The sequence below is a fragment of the Dendropsophus ebraccatus genome, chromosome 3 (assembly GCF_027789765.1).
Source record: "Dendropsophus ebraccatus isolate aDenEbr1 chromosome 3, aDenEbr1.pat, whole genome shotgun sequence".
Classification (NCBI taxonomy): domain Eukaryota; kingdom Metazoa; phylum Chordata; class Amphibia; order Anura; family Hylidae; genus Dendropsophus; species Dendropsophus ebraccatus.
Genome location: NC_091456.1, coordinates 42397649 through 42416413, shown reverse-complemented (window position 1 = coordinate 42416413; position 18765 = coordinate 42397649). Strand labels below are relative to the sequence as shown.

Below are 18765 nucleotides of genomic sequence, written 5' to 3'. Positions count from 1 at the left end.
CAGGGGGGCTATAGACTACTGGGGCTTCACAGAGGGGTCTATATACTCCTGGGGGCAGCACACAGGGGGTCTATATACTACTTGGGACAGCAGAATGGGGTCTATATACAACTTGGAGAGCACACAGGAGGTCTATATCCAAGTGGGGGAGCGCACAGGGGGGCTATATACTACTGGGGGAGCACACAGAGGTCTATATACTACTTGGGGCACCAGAATGGGGTCTATATACAACTTGGAGAGCACACAGGAGGTCTATATCCAAGTGGGGGAGCACACAGGGGGGCTATATACTACTGGGGGAGCACACAGGGGTCTATATACTACTGGTGGGGCACACAGGGGGTCTATATACTACTGGGGGAACATACAGGGGGTCTATATACTACTTGTGAGGCACACAGGTGGTCTATATATAACTGGGGGAGCACACAGGGGTCTTTATACTACTGGGGCAGCACACAAGGGGTCTATATAATACTGGTGGGGCACACAGGGGGTCTATATACTACTGGGGGAACCACACAGAGGTTTATATACTACTGGAGGAGCACACAGGGGTCTATAGGGGGGGGGGGGGCCCAGACATAACTTCGCTTGGGGCCCCAGAAATGCCAAGACCGCCCCTGCTCAGCGGAAGTGGCCTGGACTACGCTGCTGGGAGAAGGCAGCATAGTCCCGGCCACTTCTGGTGAACGTGTACGCCGCTCAGCACGGGGGAATAGGCGAGTAGCGGTGAAAGGAGAGCACATCATGCTCTTCTGTCATCTCTGCGGCCGGGTGGCGATCCATGCCGCAATCCACATTACGACATGTCCTATTTTTTCGTGGTGTAGGTCGCAGCACGGATCATGTGAATGGCTGCATTCACTTCAATGGTTCCTACAATTGTTTGTGGTTGCGGATCCGGCATTATTCGGGTTTTCGCTCATCTTACAGGATAGGAGCGGACACTAGGAGAATGTACGCAGCAGAAGCCCCAGATCCTCCAGCTGAGAAGGTAACCTGAGGGCAGATTCACACAAGCAACATTCAGGAGCTTTATTTTAGCTGCATTTCCAGACTCCAATGGCTGGCCCTGCATTAGTGATATATTAGAGTATAATATAGAGAGCAGGGACAGTGGTCAGCTGACAGGGGCGCAGACACTCCTGAGGGGGCGCACAGGCTGTCTCCCTGTTCTCTCAGTCTCCCGGGGAGATGGGAGGCAGTTGCCTGCAGCAACCAATCAGGTTACACCTCTCATCTCTCTGAGGCGCACTGGAATAAGACGCGCCCTGATTGGCTGGCGCCTGCTCCTCACAGTATTCCTCACTCCCCTCAGTATGTCTCCCTCACCATGCTAAGTATACGCAGCACACACAGAGCCGGCGTGCGGCTCCGCTGACATGGCGTAAACAGCTCCGAACATTCGCCGCGGGTTTTATTTATTTATTTTTCTAAGGCATAGTGCTGACATCCGGCGGCAGGGGGCGCTGTGGGCCGGGCTCTCTCCGCCTTTCCCGGTCCTTTCTCTCCGCCCCCTGGTTCTCTCTGGCAGGTCGGTTTCCCGCTCTACGTGCCATCGTTTGTGCGTCTGCTGCTTGGAGCCCCCGTACAGGCCATCGTTCGGCCCGCGGTGTTTCCCCGGCGCGGTACCCGGCTGACTGGTAGCTGAGCCGGCGTGTAGAGCAGGAAAGACACGCGGGAAGCCCGGCCTGCTCCGGGAGGGAGCCCTGGCCTGCGCACAGGATGGCGGTCAACCTGGATAAAGAGGCCTATTACCGGCGGATAAAGCGTCTGTACAGCAACTGGAAGGTGATACATGGCGGGGTCACGTGCGGGGCGGTGATCGGTAACATGCGTGTTGTCCGTCACCCGGGCGGTCACGTGTGTGCTTCCCCGCCACTGGGGGATAAAGAGGCCTCTGTGTGCGCCCAGCAGCCTGAATATATGTGTGTATATACCATATGTTGTGTGTGTATATATATATATACACGCAGCAGTACACAGAGGATACGATGTATGTGACCCACAATCCAGTTCTCCTGCCGTACAGTCCCATCCATGTGGAGAGGTGGGGGGATAATAAAGTGTGCCCCCCCCCCCCATGTGTGTGATGGTATGCCCCACTATAACCACCATGCTGGGGCCAGCCTCGTAGGGAAACAATGACTGATGGATGCTAGATGTATGCCAGGTGGGTGAGGGGCGCAGGTGCAGGCTTATTTAGAGAAACAAACATGAAGCTTCCTATACAGCACGCGCAGCAGATTTCAGGCTATTTTCACCTATTTATATCTATAAAATCTCTGGTGTGTAAAGCGCAATGTAAATATGCCCATGTAGATGCTCTCTGATGCCGATCCATATAGTATAGTCATATGGGCTTGCTGAATAGACAACCTATTCCAGCACTGGGGGATGTATGCTGTAGCAGGGCTTCCCAGTTCCGGTCGTCATGGCCAACAACAGGTCATGCTTTGAGGATATCCCATACAAAGGACACCAGTAATACCTAATGCACGGATATAGGAGATCTTCTAATGCTGCGTTTACACGGAGCGATAATTTGCCCAATCGAACGATTAACGATTTTGAAGTAACAATGTGTTTTTTATAACGATCAGCGTTTAGACGTAACAATAAATCGTTTAAAAAAAAAAAAGTTATTGCGATCGTTTTAAGATTGCTTAAGCCCATCTTACACGTAGAATGAATCCGTGAAAGACTGTTTACGTGAAGCGATCTGGGAATTTTCAGCGAATGACTAGCAATGACTTGAGAACATGTTGAAAGATCACGATGAACGATTTCTCGCTCGTCGCTTGATGGATCGCTGTGTTTACACGAGCCGATTATCGCTCAAATGCCATAGTTATTGCAAAAATTCGAATAATTCGATAATCATTTAGTGTAAACGCAGCATAAGCATGACCTGTTGGTGGCCATATGGACTGGAATGGAGAAGCACTGTCCTATAGTATGACAGGACTGTTTAGTGGTGGCTGATCAGTTGCTATTTAGCACATGTAGATTTGGTGAACAATAGGAGAATGGGGCGTCACTGTGGCTTAGTGGTTAGCATCATTGTCTTGCAGTACTGAGGTTGTGGGTTCAAGTCTGACTGAGGTGAATAGCTCTCAGCTAAACTGTGCCATATAGGAAAAGTGTGCCTTTAATGTCTGGCATTGCCTGTGATGAGTTGCCATGCTAATACTGACGCTGCAGCGTGGTTTGTGCGCTGGCAGTGAATGAGTGTAGATGACTTACTGAGGCTGCCATGACATTTTGTTATATATAGTTATCTAGCTAGGGATGAGCACATTTGCAGTACTAGCGAAGCGCTTTGCTAAGCTGTTGACTTGTCAGCCGGCTGCATTTAAACTTATGCTGCTCCGGGTGCCTGAAAAAGCTGGATCCAGTCCTGGGAAACTGGTAGAAGTTTCCCCAGACTTGATCCAGCTTTTACAGGCACCCAGAGCGTTACAGAGTTCAAAGGCAGCCGGCTGACAAGCCAACGACCAAGCCTAGCCAAAGCACTTTACTGTAAATTGGCTCATTCCTACTGATATCCCATGGTTTCCTATGGTAATGTAGCCTCCAGCTGTAACTGCTTAATTTCTTTTTCAGAAGGGTGAAGAGGACTTCTCCAATGTGGATGCCATTGTGGTATCGGTGGGAGTGGACGAGGAGATTGTGTATGCCAAATCCACCGCCCTACAGGTGAGACACCACAGTATGGAGTGTTCTTTTTGTTTTGTTACATGAGAGAAATATGTGAAGAGAGCTGTTGTACAGTGATAAGTTTGTATCTGTGCAGTATGATCCGTTTTTTTTCCGGCACTGTCAAAAATCTAATATTTTGTCCTTTTTTTTTTTTCTTATCAGACCTGGCTTTTTGGCTATGAGTTAACAGACACTATAATGGTTTTCTGCGAGGAGAAAATAATCTTCATGGCCAGCAAGAAAAAAGTGGAGTTCCTTAAGCAAATCGCCAACACAAAAGGCAACGAGAATGCCAATGGCGCCCCGGCAATTACGCTGCTTGTCCGGGAGAAGGTATATGTTTTGCATCTTGGGAAGAACATTTACACTATTACCATAAACCAGGGGTGGGAAACCTTTGGCCCTTCAGCTGTTGCAAAACCACAATTCCCATCATGCCTGGACAGCCGAAGCTTTAGCCAAACTCACTTGGCCCTCCGGCCGCCACTGGCAACGGGTGCAGAGCGTATGGCTACAGACCTTCTGTGCGGTGAGCGGAGGTTAAAATAGTAAAAGCCATCCAGACGCGCACACCGGGTCCCATCACTTCCGGTCAAATGGAACGCAAAATGTGGTCCAGTGACCTCATTTCCGAGGGGAGTACACCGGCCCTGTAAAGCGTCCCTGGCATCAAAAAAAGCAACCTATTCAAGCTGCACACATATTATACTACTCAATAAAGACAAATGGGCAGGTGCTCATATATAATCTCAACAGGCAAATAGAACAGACACATAATCAGACCGTCCAGTTATACCAGAGGGGAACAGGATCCCCGACCAGAGTTAAAGGGACAGATTAGTTTTGGAATATAGATCTCTGGATTTCATGGTGGTGAAAACGGTAACCATTTCTGTGATTATTTCACACACAGTAAAATGGTACCAAAATATTGCCGTAATACGGCTGTATTTTCGATGTCATAATGTGCTCTAAGTAAATGGGGAAATTGTCCGTCAGTGCACTCACCGTATAAATTACAGCTGTAATTGAATACGATAAACACAGTAATGAAGCAGCTTATTATTTACCTTATTACCTGCAGTTTTCTTTTCACCTGTTCACACATTGTTTAGTTTTTACTCCAAATTACTCCAGCATTTTCCTTTTATTTTACTGTGTGAGAACCTAGCCTTGTGTCTATGGTCAGAATAATAGTTACACATTATTGGTTATTACTCTTCTTCTTTACTATTGGTTGTCCTCTCTTGTGCAGCAAAATGAGAGTAACAAGGCAAACTTCGACAAGATGATTGAGGCCATTAGAGGAAGCAAGAAGGGAAAGCGGATTGGTGTTTTTAGCAAGGACAAGTTCCCGGGGGATTTCATGAAAAGCTGGTATGACTGCCTGAATAAGGAAGGACTTGATAAAGTAAGAAATGAGCACTTATAGTCTCCTTTATTTGTTTGTATGTTACCTTTTTTTAGTGTTTTTTTTTTTTTTTAGAAAATGGCATTTATTATGACTTGGCATGGAATGATGTGTAATGGATAAAAGACAAATGTCCATCAAATTCTACCTAAGTAAAGGTGTAACAACTGCATCTGAATGCTCCCGTATACATGTAAAGGTCTAGCTTACAGGACCTGTCTGTTTAGGACACTTATTTTGTTACAATGGCGTACCAGTTTTCTGTGGCTAAAGCTGGCTATATTGGTCATATGTATAAGCTCTTCTTCATCTGACAGTTCTCTCCTAACTCCCCCCATATATACACTGCTTGTGCGCTCTGTTTTTAAATCAAATGGTGCCAGAAAGTTATACAGATATGTAAATAGCTTCTTTTTAAAGATCTCAAGTCTTCCAGTACTTACCAACTGCTGTATGTCCTGCATTTAGTGGTGTATTGTTTGCAGCCTGACACAGTGCTCTCTACTGCCACCTCTGCCTGTGTCGGAAACAATCCAGAGAAATAGTAGTTTTCTAACGGCCCTGGGCAGAGACAGAGGTGGCAGCAGAGAACACTATGTCAGACTGGAAAGGACACACCATTTCCTGCAGGGTTTACAGCAGCTGATAAGTACAAGAAGGCTTGAGTTTTTTCCTTTTTTTTTTTTTCCTAATATCGAAGAAATTTACAAATCTGTACAACTTTCTGGTATCGGTGGCTTTATTTTTATTTTTTATGCAGGAATCCATAGTACAGGCGATTTTAAGAAACTTTGTAATTAGGTTTATTAGCCGAAAAATGCATTTTTATCATGAAAAAGCAGTTTGAAGCTCTCCCCCCTGTCTTCATTGTTCTCCTATGAAGAGAGCTAAATAAAAGACCAAAACAGGGCAACAAAGAGTTAATCTACAAATACCTCACCCTTTATCTCCTCTGACAGTAACCACTGACCTCTCTGAGCTCTGATTACAGCTGCCACCCAGCTCTGTGCCTGTAATCCTCTGTTCTCTGCTGTCAGATAACTCCCTCCTTCCTCCTCCCCCCTCCCCTCTCCCTAGAACAGACAGTGTGACTCATGCAACAAGTCACAATTTTCTGATTTTTTTGCAGTGGATGGAAAAGAGGAAGGAGGGGGGGACCTGGGAAAAGGCTTTTTAAATGCAGATAATGGCAGATTTGGCTAATAAACCCAATTACAAAGTTTCTTAAAATCGCCTGGACTATTGATTTCAGTTTTTTTTTTTTAAAACCTGTTTTTCTATCCTTTTGTACCCCTTTCACTGGTTGTTGGATTGCCACTTAAACAGGGAGTGATTTCTTAATAACCTATGCAAAACAACTTGGGTTTACCTACTATATTGGACAAAATCACACCAGTAATAGTACTGCTATATAATATTAGCGCTAAGTTTTCATGCTGGCATTTAAAAATCATACTCTCCAAGAGTATGGTTAAAAACCTAAGTAATGTCGCTAGTATATAAATGTATACAGGCTTGTAGATGTTATATGTTGGCAAATAGAAATACTACAATACTGGTATTCCTGGTCTAGCAATTACACCATCAAATCCGTGGTCCGTATCCATAGTACATGGCTATGTAACTGAAATACATAGCAGTTATGGGAAACATTTGGTTGATAAGACATAGCTAACACGAACATGTTTTACCACAGCTTCCTATTCCCAGGCATACTAGTATCCTATACATACTGTGATTATTATATAGTAATTCTACCATTACATTCATATATCCATTTATAAGCCTGTATACATTTTACTGGTGCCATTCTTTTTCACACATACTCATAGAATGAGGAATTTCTTGTCAACACACATTCGAGAAGGAAGCCAGATGGTAAAGCTACTATGTCTAGATGGGATCCTGGGTGGCTAGCGCATATCAGGTTGTGGCTTTTGCTCATTGGCGACACGGAAGGTTGGTGAATGAGCCCATAAAAATGAGTTAGGAATAATAGTATGACATTATTTGGCTTATGTTTTTTAAGAGTCTCTTGTTGTTTAGGCTGATATTAGTGCTGCTGTGGCTTACACAATAGCTGTAAAAGAAGATGGCGAACTAAATCTGATAAAGAAGGCGGCAACCATCACATCTGATGTCTTTACCAAGTTCTTTAAGGAACGAGTCATGGAGATCGTGGATGCCGATGAGGTAATGAAAAATACTCTTTTCTCAATGCTGTTCTTGAACAGTCCCACTGCCGAATTCAGTGTCCAAAACATTTTTGCTTTTCTCATTATATAGAAAGTACGGCACAGCAAGCTAGCCGAGTCTGTGGAGAAAGCCATAGAAGATAAAAAATATTTAGGTGGGACCGATCCATCCACCATCGAAATGTGTTACCCTCCCATAATCCAGAGTGGAGGCAATTATAATCTGAAATTCAGCGTGGTCAGGTACATATTTCCTCTTACATGGTTGTTTAACATCTTCCCCTTTTATAGTAAAGGTGAATTTTAACATATTTGTACATCACTTCATTTACCAAAAATGACTTATTACCCCATTAAAAAGCTGACGTATTGGCCACTAGGTGTCCAACAATGTCTGTTGTTGTCTGTCTGTGAGTCTTGTAAAGCATGTCACTAAGTAATAGATTACAATAAAAGAACAAGTTTTAGCATCTGATTCTAATTGGGAAAAAATAGGTGGATTTAAAATTTAGGTCATTTTAAAATAAATGTCCTTAAAATTGCCCTATTTTGACTCTATTTTAATTTTTGTCAGCCTGTATAGCTGTGTAGAGGCTTCTTTTTTGCACTGTTATAACTGTGGTTATCGGTGTAACTTTTTTTTCCTGCTATGTGATGTGACCAAAAATCAGCAGTTTTGGCTTTTTTTTTTCTTTTTTTGCCCTTACTCTGTTCACTATGCAAGAGCAGAAATAAGTAGTAGTAATAGTTTGGTTACAAATGCTACAATAACAAATGTTTTTTGATAGGGGCAGTCATAAAAAAGAAATGGAGTAAAAAGTAATCAGTCACATCTTTACAAATGTGGTACCATATCACATGCAAAAGCCCTCACACAGCTCTGAATGAGGAAAAATAAAGTTTACAGGGAACTAAACCCCCAGTGAACTATAAAGAATTGCCCCACAGGGGTCTTGGCAGCAGTGAGAAGGAAATAAATGTAAATCACAAATTTAAAGTGTCACTGTCATTTATTTATTTTTTTTTTTGCAGAAATCAATAGTACAGGCGATTTTAAAAAACCTGTAATGCATTTTTATCATGAGAAAGCAGTTTGAACCTCTCCCCCCTGTCTTCATTGTTCTCTATGGAGAGGGGAGGTGTGGAGGGAGATGAGGCACCAAAACAGGACAACAAAGAGTTAATTTACAGCTACATCACTGGGCTATCTCCTCTGACAACCAGCACTGACCTCTAAATAGAGGCTTTCACACGGTTCCCGCTGTGTAATCATTTGTTCTCTGCTCTCTGCTGCCGACTAATCTCCCTCCTCCCCCTCCCCTCTTCATAGAACAGACAGGGTCCGACTGATGTAAAAAAGTTGAGATTTCCTGATAATGAGCAGTGGATGAGAGCGGAGGGGGGACCTGGGAAAAGGCTTTTTGAATGCACATAATGGCATATTTGCCTAATAATAAACCCAATTACAGCTTCTTAAAATCGCCTGTACTATTGATTTCTGCATAAAAAAAAAAAAAGACAGTGACACTTTAAGTTTGGGTATCTGGTTTAAGCAGTCGGATACTGAAACGTTCCATTTGTAATCGCTGTACAAAAACCTCAACCTGGGTGACACGTTCCTTTTATTATAGTAAAAAAATTTTTTTTATAGAAACATGGTAGAAACTGACGGCTGGTTAATATCTCATTTGTGTTTTGCTTACAGTGACAAAAACCACATGCACTTTGGGGCAATCACATGTGCCATGGGGATCCGCTACAAATCTTACTGCTCCAATTTAGTGCGCACCCTGATGGTGGATCCAACGCAGGAAATGCAGGAAAATTACAACTTCTTGCTACAGTTGCAGGATGAGTTATGCAAGGAGTTGAAGCATGGTACGTCATTGAAATCTGCTTGCAGTGTGTAATTGCTTCATGTTGGTTATAAAAATGAATAAATCTTTTTATTATAACTGCACTCACAGCAAAAGGAAACGTTCCGGTTATAGACCGCTCCCTTGGGTCTAAGCTCTCCTCTTATCTGGGATCAGCTAGCACACATCCATAGGCATAGTTCATGATCCTCCAGTTTTCTAATGTCAAGCAGCAGCTATCTGAATAATGGAAGAATGCGGTTATAGTTTGTGTGTTGTCACTGCTAGTAAATGGGTACCATAGAAAATAAATGTTTTAAAGTAAACTGGTGGAGGTTAGACAGATCTGTAAATTACTTTTGCTTAAAAACTATCAAGTCTTCCAGTACTTATCTGCGGCTGTATGCTTTGCAGAAAGTGGTGTTTTCTTTTCTGTCTGACACTATGCTCTCTGCTGCCACCTCTGTATGTAACAGGAACTGTATAGAGCAATAGCAAATCCTCATAGAAAACCTTTTCCGCTGTAGACATTTGACATAGACAGAGCTGGCAGCAGAGAGCACTGTGTCAGACTGAAAAGAATACATCACTTTCTGCAAGTTGCATATGAACTGGTAAGTACTGGAAGGCTTGAGTCATTTACAAATCTGTACAAATTTTTGGCACCAGTTGACTTTCACTAAAGTACCCTCTTAAGGGGACTCAGCCTGAGGCCCTGGGGGTGTTCATAATATCCCGTCCCCAGCTTCATTCCTGTGTAGGTTAAAGTGACTCTGTACCCACAATCTGACTTCCCCCCCCCCCCCCAAACCACTTGTACCTTCAGATAGCTGCTTTTAATACAAGATCTGTCCTGTGGTCTGTTCGGCAGGTGATGCAGTTATTGTCCTAAAAAAATACTTTTAAACTTGAAGCCCCGTGCCGAACGGGAGTATCTGTGCCCTAACTTTGCACCACCTCTCTGTCCCTCCTCCCCACCCTCTTCATCATTAGGATTGCCACTGAAACATTTTCTCCATGCTGAACATTGCACAGGTCCTTAACAATCCAGCCCATGTGCTGGGCTGACACAGGTGGGGAATAGGAGGCAATCTGCCTGGAGCATTCCTAATGATGAAGATGGTCGAGAGGAGGGACGGAGGGGTGGTGCAAAGTTAGGGCACAGATACTACCGTTGGGCATGGGGCTTCAAGTTTAAAAGTATTTTTTTAGGACAATAACTGCATCACCTGCCGAACGGACCCCAGGACAGATCTTGGATTAAAAGCAGCTATCCGAAGGTACAAGTGGATTGGGGGGGGGGGGGGGGGGGCAGATTGTGGGTAGAGAGTGCCTTTTAAATCCCTCTGTCCTGAGGCAGGGTCAGTTATCAAAATATATATATATATATATATATATATATATATATATATATATATATATATATATATTCCGAAAGGTTCTGTTAACCTCATTTATGCTGGCAAAAACACAGCAGCCTTTTTTGATGTATACTATACAAATACTTAATTTGAACGTAGCCCTATTGTGAAGGTACATAGAAGCAATGTAAACAGAGCCTAACTGATGATTTTTTTCTGTTACTAGGTGCAAAAATAAGTGACCTCTATCAAGCCACTATGGATCAAGTGAAGAAACAGAAACCGGATCTAATGAGCAAGATCACAAAGAACCTGGGGTGTGTGCAGTGGTGATGCTTGTGCAGAATATGACATGCAGCAGTTATTCTACTTCTTGTGAACATTTGTGTTTTTTTTGTCTCTGCAGCTTTGCAATGGGAATAGAATTTCGGGAAGGGTCTCTTGTAATAAATAGTAAAAATCAATACAAACTCAAGAAAGGTAAGAATACAGTATATATGTTTGTATGTATTCTATCTATCTATATCTGTTTTGGAAACTGGGCAAGTGATCCCATACTATCCTGTAATTGATTCTTTGTTAGGAATGGTGTTCAGTATTCACTTGGGCCTGGCCGACCTCACCAACAAAGAGGGGAAAAAAACAGAAGAGAAGACCTATGCCTTGTTTGTTGGAGATACGGTGCTGGTTAATGAGGTAGGCTCACAGAGGATGGGGGGCAGGTAGAAAGGTAGAAAGTGTCCGCTGTCCACTGAAAATGACCAGAAAAAAATAACTTATGGTTCTTTAAGAGTCCATGCTCATTATATTTGAGTGTATTTTTTTTTTTTTTTTTTTTTACCCTTAGGAGGGACCAGCAACAGTTCTTACTGGTGTTAAGAAAAAAGTGAAAAATGTTGGAATCTTTTTGAAGGTAAGCTGTATAAAAAGTTGTGAAATTCAACATAACTTTCAACTTTTTTTCTAAACAGTAGATCGCTGTTTTTCTTGATGATCTTACAAATCGCAGTATCCTAAAAATGTTATTTTGTTTCATCAGAATGAAGATGAAGAGGAGGAGGAGGAAGAAAAGGATGAAGCTGAGGACCTTCTTGGCCGAGGCTCTCGAGCTGCAGCACTACTTACTGAAAGAACTAGAGTATGTTCCATTTTTTTTTTTTAATTTTGATTGTTTCAAGTCTTTTGTGTGTTTTTCTATATCCTTTATGTATTATTTAGTTTTTTGCACCTAATTTTTCCTGTCCTTCACTGTTTTTAATAGAATGAGATGACTGCAGAAGAGAAGCGCCGTACGCATCAGAAAGAACTTGCATCACAGCTAAATGAAGAAGCACGGAGAAGGTTGACTGAACAAAAGGGCGAACAACAAGCGCAGAAGTCAGTCCCTGATCTTAACCAATATTACTGCTACACTTTACCACCCCCACTTATGACTGCTTTATGCAGTCTTAGTCACTAAGTGTAATTGTTTTTCTTCATCCAGAGCCCGAAAGTCTAATGTTTCATACAAAAATACATCTCAAATGCCAAAAGAGTCAGAAATTCGGGAGATGAAGATTTATATTGACAAAAAGTATGAGACTGTGATTATGCCTGTGTTTGGAATCGCTACTCCCTTTCATATTGCCACCATCAAGGTAAATGAGCACCTGCTGTACATAAAGTGAAGAGCACTTCAGTATTTTCCCATGCTGTTTGTTTAGTAATACAAAGAGTACAGTCTGTAGGCCTGCTTGTGCTGGAGCCCGTTTTGTCTCCATTCAGAATACCTTACCTCTATCTATGCAGATACTAGGACAATTTACAGTATTTTAACCATTTATGTGTATTACAAGCTTTGTACGATGGCTTTTCAGATTTTCATGTTTTCTGTAAAATTTTTCTTTTTCCACAGAATATTAGTATGTCAGTTGAAGGCGATTATACGTATCTCCGTATTAACTTCTACTGCCCTGGTAGTGCTTTAGGGCGAAATGAAGGCAACATTTTTCCCAACCCTGATGCCACATTTGTTAAGGAAATGTAAGTAATAGTTACACTAATCCTATAGAATTTTGTTTTTATTTTATTTTTTTTGTTGATATTTTTTTTTTTTTATCTCTTTTTAGAACTTACCGGGCTTCCAACATGAAGATCCCTGGAGAAACAGCCGTGCCATCAGTCAACTTGCAGAATGCTTTCCGAATTATTAAGGAAGTACAGAAACGATACAAGACACGAGAGGCAGAAGAGAAGGAGAAAGAGGTGAAAAAATAAAATTGAATTTGCGTCTGTGTTTCTGTACGATCAGTTTGATTCTTCGGAATGTTAATTGACACTTCTGATTCCTTCTACAGGGCATTGTAAAGCAAGATTCTCTCGTCATTAATCTTAATCGTAGTAATCCAAAATTGAAAGACCTGTACATTAGGCCCAACATTGCACAGAAGCGAATGCAGGGCTCTCTTGAGGCTCATGTAAATGGTAAACATGAACAAGTGATAAGTAGTGTATGACTGTACAGTTTAACTTCTACAGTAGCATGCTGCCTATACAAACAAAGCCTTTCAGGCAAACGTTTATACTTTTTTACTTTTTATTTTTGTTTCCACTTTAAACTCAAACTTATTTTTTTCCAAATTTTAGGTTTCCGGTTCACGTCTGTAAGAGGGGATAAAGTGGATATTTTATATAATAACATAAAACATGCCATTTTCCAGCCATGCGATGGAGAGATGATCATTGTACTTCATTTCCACCTCAAGGTAAAGGCAAAGATTTTTGGAAGTAAAGTTTATGGATTTCATCTAACTGACTGTATGTATTTTCATCCCATGCCATAATTTTATCGTACAGAATGCCATAATGTTTGGAAAAAAGAGGCACACTGATGTCCAGTTCTACACAGAAGTTGGAGAGATCACCACAGATCTTGGAAAGCACCAGCACATGCATGACCGCGATGACTTGTATGCAGAACAGGTTAGCAGATTGATCCTTATTCAAATGGACTACATTGCTTGGTACAAATTATTTCTCTAAGAAGGGATGTGTAACAACCATGGTCTGTTACAATGTGTGTGTTTAGCATTTGGAAGAATATTTTATTTCAATGATTTGCTTCCTGCATAGCCCAAGTTTCTTAGACACACTGTTTCCACAAGGTCTTTTTTTACGTGAAAAATGTCCGTCTTTTGATAAATACGTACATCATTCATGATCAAGAAGGATGTGTGTCTCTATCAAAAGACGGATGTTTTTCGCGTAATAAAAAAAAGACGTTGTGGGAACATAGCCAAAAGAGGTATTTCCTTAGCTTTGAATTATATGGATACAGACTCCACATGTAGGTGACTAATCGGCAAACGATACTCATTGTGGACCTTATTACATCTGATTGGCTTTCCTTTAGCAGTTAAGTGATGCAACCATTGCTGTTTTATATAGGACTGAGTAAAAGTAAACTTGTACAGAGTGGATAACATGCACTGGTTATACTTTAATAATAATGTAGGGAAAATCTGCAAAGTACTTTTAGTTGTGAAATGTATCCTAACCAGAAGTATTGTACTTTTATTTTTTGTCTTGCATGATGACAGCTGGAAAGGGAAATGAGGCACAAACTTAAAACAGCCTTCAAAAACTTTATTGAAAAGGTGGAATCAATAACAAAGGAGGACCTGGAATTTGAGGTTCCATTCAGAGATTTAGGGTAAGATTTTATTAGCCCTGTGTTGAGTTTAGGCTAAATTGTAGAAGCATGTTTATTTTTTGCTATCCAAACCTATGCTAGACCTGCTTAAAGTTGCTTTCCTACTATGGATTTCATATTTGTGTTCTAGGTTCAACGGAGCCCCATACAGAAGTACATGTCTCTTGCAACCTACAAGCAGTGCTCTGGTAAACACAACAGAATGGGTATGTATTCAATTATTTTCACCAAAGCACTATACACAACATATAATAATATATATATAGCTCCTAAAGCCTCCCTAGCCATCATCTTAAATAACGTGTTGTTTTTTGTTTCGCAGCCACCATTTGTTGTGACATTAGATGAGGTCGAACTTGTACACTTTGAGAGAGTCCAGTTTCATCTGAAGAACTTTGATATGGTAATAGTCTACAAGGACTACAATAAGAAGGTCACCATGATCAATGCCATTCCTGTGGCATCCCTTGATCCAGTCAAAGAGTGGTTGAAGTAAGTTTTCATGACACCCATGAAAACGATACTGTACGTGAGGACCATAGTAAATCAAAATTTTATACTCTTCAAAATATATTTTATGTCTTAAGTTTTAAGTGTTTATTAAATAAATACTAAGGTTTATATATTAGCATGTTTATTTAATTGTATACAGATAGTTTTTCAGTGACTGCTCTTGACCTGTATTTGAGGCACCATTAGGAAGTACATGATTGCACTAACTTTCACACTTATTTCTTGCACAGCTCATGTGATATTAAGTACACAGAGGGAGTACAGTCCCTGAACTGGACAAAAATTATGAAAACCATTGTGGATGACCCTGAAGGTTTCTTTGAGCAGGGTGGCTGGTCTTTCCTTGAACCCGAAGGAGAGGTGAGAAAGTCTAGCTCCATTTAAACTAAAACCAATAATGTTAAGGGAAACTGGATATATATATAAATATTTATTTCCAAGACCAGTGCAAATATTTACTGGTGTTTGATTTTTTTTCCTGATATTGTAGTTGTTTAGTATAGGTTGTTAAGAAAACAGCCATTTCAAATCCTAAGTGTTACCAGTTGTGCAAATGTTCTCCAATTTTTTTTGCTGTAATTTTGTGCAAGGTTTTATTTTTCATTATTTCCATAGGGTAGTGAAGCAGGAGCTGAAGGGTCTGAGTCTGAAATAGAAGATGAGACTTTCAACCCCTCTGAGGATGAATATGAGGAGGAGGAAGAAGACAGTGATGAGGATTATTCTGATGAAACAGAAGAATCAGGTATATGTTGGGAGATGACGTTTATGAATCTGAACTGGTCAAGTGACATTTAGCGATGCAAACAAGGCTTAGGGCTATTATGGTGTCTGATGTGCTGTGCATAAAGAAAACTTTTTGTCTGTTTTAAAGTCTACAGTGAAGACTCTCTAGGCAGTGATGAAGAGAGTGGAAAAGACTGGGATGAACTAGAAGAAGAAGCTAGGAAAGGTGAGTCAAGTTGTGTGTGAGTTATTGCATTGTTTGGTATTTTGACATTTATCTTAAGAATTTAAAATTTTAAAAGAAAAGCTGATGTTTGGTGTATAAAGTTATTAAAAAGTATTGCTATGTTATTGCATGTGTCTGTTCAAATGAATGCTAACTGCCTTGTCTTAACAGCTGACCGGGAAAGTCGTTATGAGGAAGAGGAGGAGCAAAGTAAGAGTGTCAGCAAAAAGAGGAAGGGTCATGGACATGCACCCACTCCATCAAAGAAGAGGAGGAAGTAACACTAGTGTGATCTCATCACATTCTTCCTTTGTATTCCCACCTCCTACTTTTGAAGTTAACTAACCCCCCCCCCCCCCGCCATGTCCGATCTTTCTACTCATTCCTCCTTATGTATGTTCCCACAATTCTGAATTTCCTACTTTATCTTTACTTGCCCTAAGAGTCTGAGGTGCGTCACCTGTGCTTTTGCTGCTACAGACTGCCGGGATGCTATGTGATGGGTAAATGGACCAATATGGCATTATTTTATTATGTCCTCTTAACTGGACTGGTCACAAAATTAAATGCATACTGAATTTCCACAACCTATAAAAATCCTCCACTTTTTCTTGCAAAAGACATTTACATTGTATCTATAAACCCTTCCATTATTTCATGGACTTTGTGATGCTGTGTGGCAGTAAAGTGGTTAAAGTGACACTGCCAGTCTACAGAGCTGGGTGGCTTGCCTGTATCCCTGTGTGCACTTGACCAATCCCCTCCTTGCCTCTTCTAGCTTGCCGTTTTCATATTTCTTGTGCTGCTCTCCTAGGAATTCTTGTAAAATGTTACTTTTTTTATTTGCAATATGTTATTTTGTTCAAAATGTCAGAAGTCTGTCATCATTCTCCTCGCTGCTTGTCTCTTCTGACTTCAAGCACCATAAAGGTGTATGGTTTTGTTTTTTGTTTTTTTTTTCTTGGATTTTCTTTTTTCATTTCCTATGTTTTTCTTTTTCTCTAGCAGTGAGGTGTAAATGGTGTTTTTCAGACCTTGGAGACATGTAAACAAATAAAAGAAAAAAACCTTTTTGTACCTTTTTTTCCCCCGTTTGCTATTTTCTTTTTTAGATTCTGTGGTAGACTAAGACCATTTTTACTGAACACTCAGACTATGAGCAGCACTTGTAAATGACACCTTGATTGTTCAGTCCTGTTCGATACAATAAATGAGATTCCTCAGGGATACAATGCCACCTTTTGTGTGTGGTTTTGTGCTTTCATTACAAAATACTTAGAGTTGGGGAGCCTTGGTTAATGTTCTGAACCCCTTTCTTATTATTTACAGTGCTTGTGAAGTTTTCACCAGTGGGAGCTAGTAGGATAGTGTCAAATAAAAATCTAAGAAAATAAAGTTCAAATCTGTCTGGTGGTGGTTGCTTTTTTTTTTATAATTGTCGGTGTATAGTGGACCATGTTCTTTACAGTTTGTAAAATGTCAATCATTGACCCTTTTGCTATAGCAATTTCTATTCTCTTTTCTAAAACATTACAGCTGTAACAACTCCTTATAGCACCTTCAGGATTGGACACATTTTTATTTTTTGCCTTTGTTTTCCCTCATCACATTCTAAGAGCCATAACTAATGATGAGCGGATCTGTCAAAATGTTCAGGTTCAGCAACATTATTCGAACTTGACATGGAAAAGGGAGAACAGTAAAACACGACATGGAGAGAAAGGAACGGCTGCACATCCCATCTATGGCTGATACTAATGCCGCCGACCAGCACCATCGGCAGGGAAGGCCGCCCCCCCCCCAAACACAAGTATGAATAAGGTATTACACTCACCACAGCTGCTTACACAGAATGGGGAAGACATAAGGTACTGACATGTGAGCACAGGCATATCTTGCTAATTTTGGTCATGTGGGTCTTATAAAGGAGTGCGAGCTGTTCAGAAAAGGGAGAACAGTAAAACACGACATGGAGAGTAAGGAACGGCTGCACATCCCATCTATGGCTGATACTAATGCCGCTAGGCCTATTTTATAATTTAACACTAGGGTGTCTATATAATTTGAAGGGATGTGCAGCCGTTCCTTTCTCTCCATGTCGTGTTTTACTGTTCTCCCTTTTTTGAACAGCTCACACTCCTTTATAAGACCCACATGTCCAAAATTAGCAGGATATGCCTGTGCTCACATGTCAGTACCTTATGTCTTCCCCATTCTGTGTAAGCAGCTGTGGTGAGTGTAATACCTTATTCATACTTGTCTTGTTTGGGGGGTGGCTTTCCCTGCCGGTGGTGCTAGCCGGGTTCTGGTGGGACATTTTGGGTTTGGTCCTGTGATGTTGGGGGTTGCAGGGCCATTCTGTGTCCTCCCTTCCCTGCACGTGCACACTTTGCAGGGTTGGCGGTCACTGACCGACACGGTGTGGAGTTAGCGTAGGGACCCGTGTGAACCAGGGGCCCTGCACGTTGGTACATGGGGCTATTATGGTTTGATCAAATGACACACAGACACCCTGGTGTTGAATTTTAAAATAGGCCTAGCGGCATTAGTATCAGCCATAGATGGGATGTGCAGCCGTTCCTTTCTCTCCATGTCGTGTTTTATTATTCGAACTTGAGCGCTCTGTGTTTGATTCCCAGCAAGCGCACCATAGGGCTGCCAGGAAAACCTGGCAGCATCCAACTTCTGCAGCTACGGAGAATGAAACACTAAGCGTTTGGGTTTGGATAACATTTTGTTTGACATTCACTGCAGGATCAGTAATATTGTATATTGATGGTTCAGACAATTCTGCATGCTTCAGTACCAAATGTGTGTTTTTTTTTTTTTTTTTGGGGGGGGGGGGGGGGTTATAGAAAGGGAGAAACTTGAACTTTTATCTTTGTGAGGTTTAAAAATATTTTTAAAAACATGTTTTGAATTTTTGGGGGGGTTCACTGTAAGGAACTTTTTATAAGCATTCATTACATTGCTACTGCTGATCCATGCAGTGTCATTGCACATGTTCACACTGCAAGCTATTTTCTAACAATATGTTCCTGCGTCAAAAGCTGCGTTTGAAGCCTTTATTATATTTTC

General features: G+C 41.4%; 1 protein-coding gene and 1 non-coding gene across 2 annotated transcripts; both read left to right on the top strand.

Moving 5' to 3' along the window:
• The first annotated feature begins 1296 nt into the window (after positions 1 to 1296).
• Positions 1297 to 17093, top strand: SUPT16H (SPT16 homolog, facilitates chromatin remodeling subunit). The gene is made up of 26 exons (XM_069961584.1): positions 1297 to 1797; positions 3613 to 3705; positions 3871 to 4041; positions 4964 to 5119; positions 7166 to 7312; positions 7406 to 7557; positions 9020 to 9192; positions 10758 to 10848; positions 10938 to 11011; positions 11115 to 11227; positions 11379 to 11444; positions 11571 to 11669; positions 11793 to 11908; positions 12015 to 12168; positions 12426 to 12553; positions 12640 to 12775; positions 12868 to 12994; positions 13157 to 13275; positions 13367 to 13492; positions 14110 to 14222; positions 14353 to 14428; positions 14545 to 14714; positions 14966 to 15095; positions 15351 to 15480; positions 15610 to 15687; positions 15859 to 17093. The coding sequence occupies exons 1-26, from the start codon at positions 1732 to 1734 to the stop codon at positions 15966 to 15968; spliced, it is 3114 nt and encodes a 1037-aa protein (XP_069817685.1). The 5' UTR covers positions 1297 to 1731; the 3' UTR covers positions 15969 to 17093.
• On the top strand, positions 3172 to 3260 carry LOC138787722 (small nucleolar RNA U6-53/MBII-28). The gene has a single exon (XR_011362457.1). It is a non-coding gene; the product is annotated as a small nucleolar RNA U6-53/MBII-28 (small nucleolar RNA).
• Positions 17094 to 18765: the final 1672 nt, after the last annotated feature.

Coding starts and splice junctions, on each gene's coding strand:
- SUPT16H (XM_069961584.1), top strand. CDS start 1,732: ATGGCGGTCAACCTGGATAAAGAGGCCTATTACCGGCGGATAAAGCGT. Junction 11,228..11,378: donor ATACGGTGCTGGTTAATGAG/GTAGGCTCACAG, acceptor TTTTACCCTTAG/GAGGGACCAGCAACAGTTCT. Junction 15,688..15,858: donor AGAAGAAGAAGCTAGGAAAG/GTGAGTCAAGTT, acceptor TTGTCTTAACAG/CTGACCGGGAAAGTCGTTAT.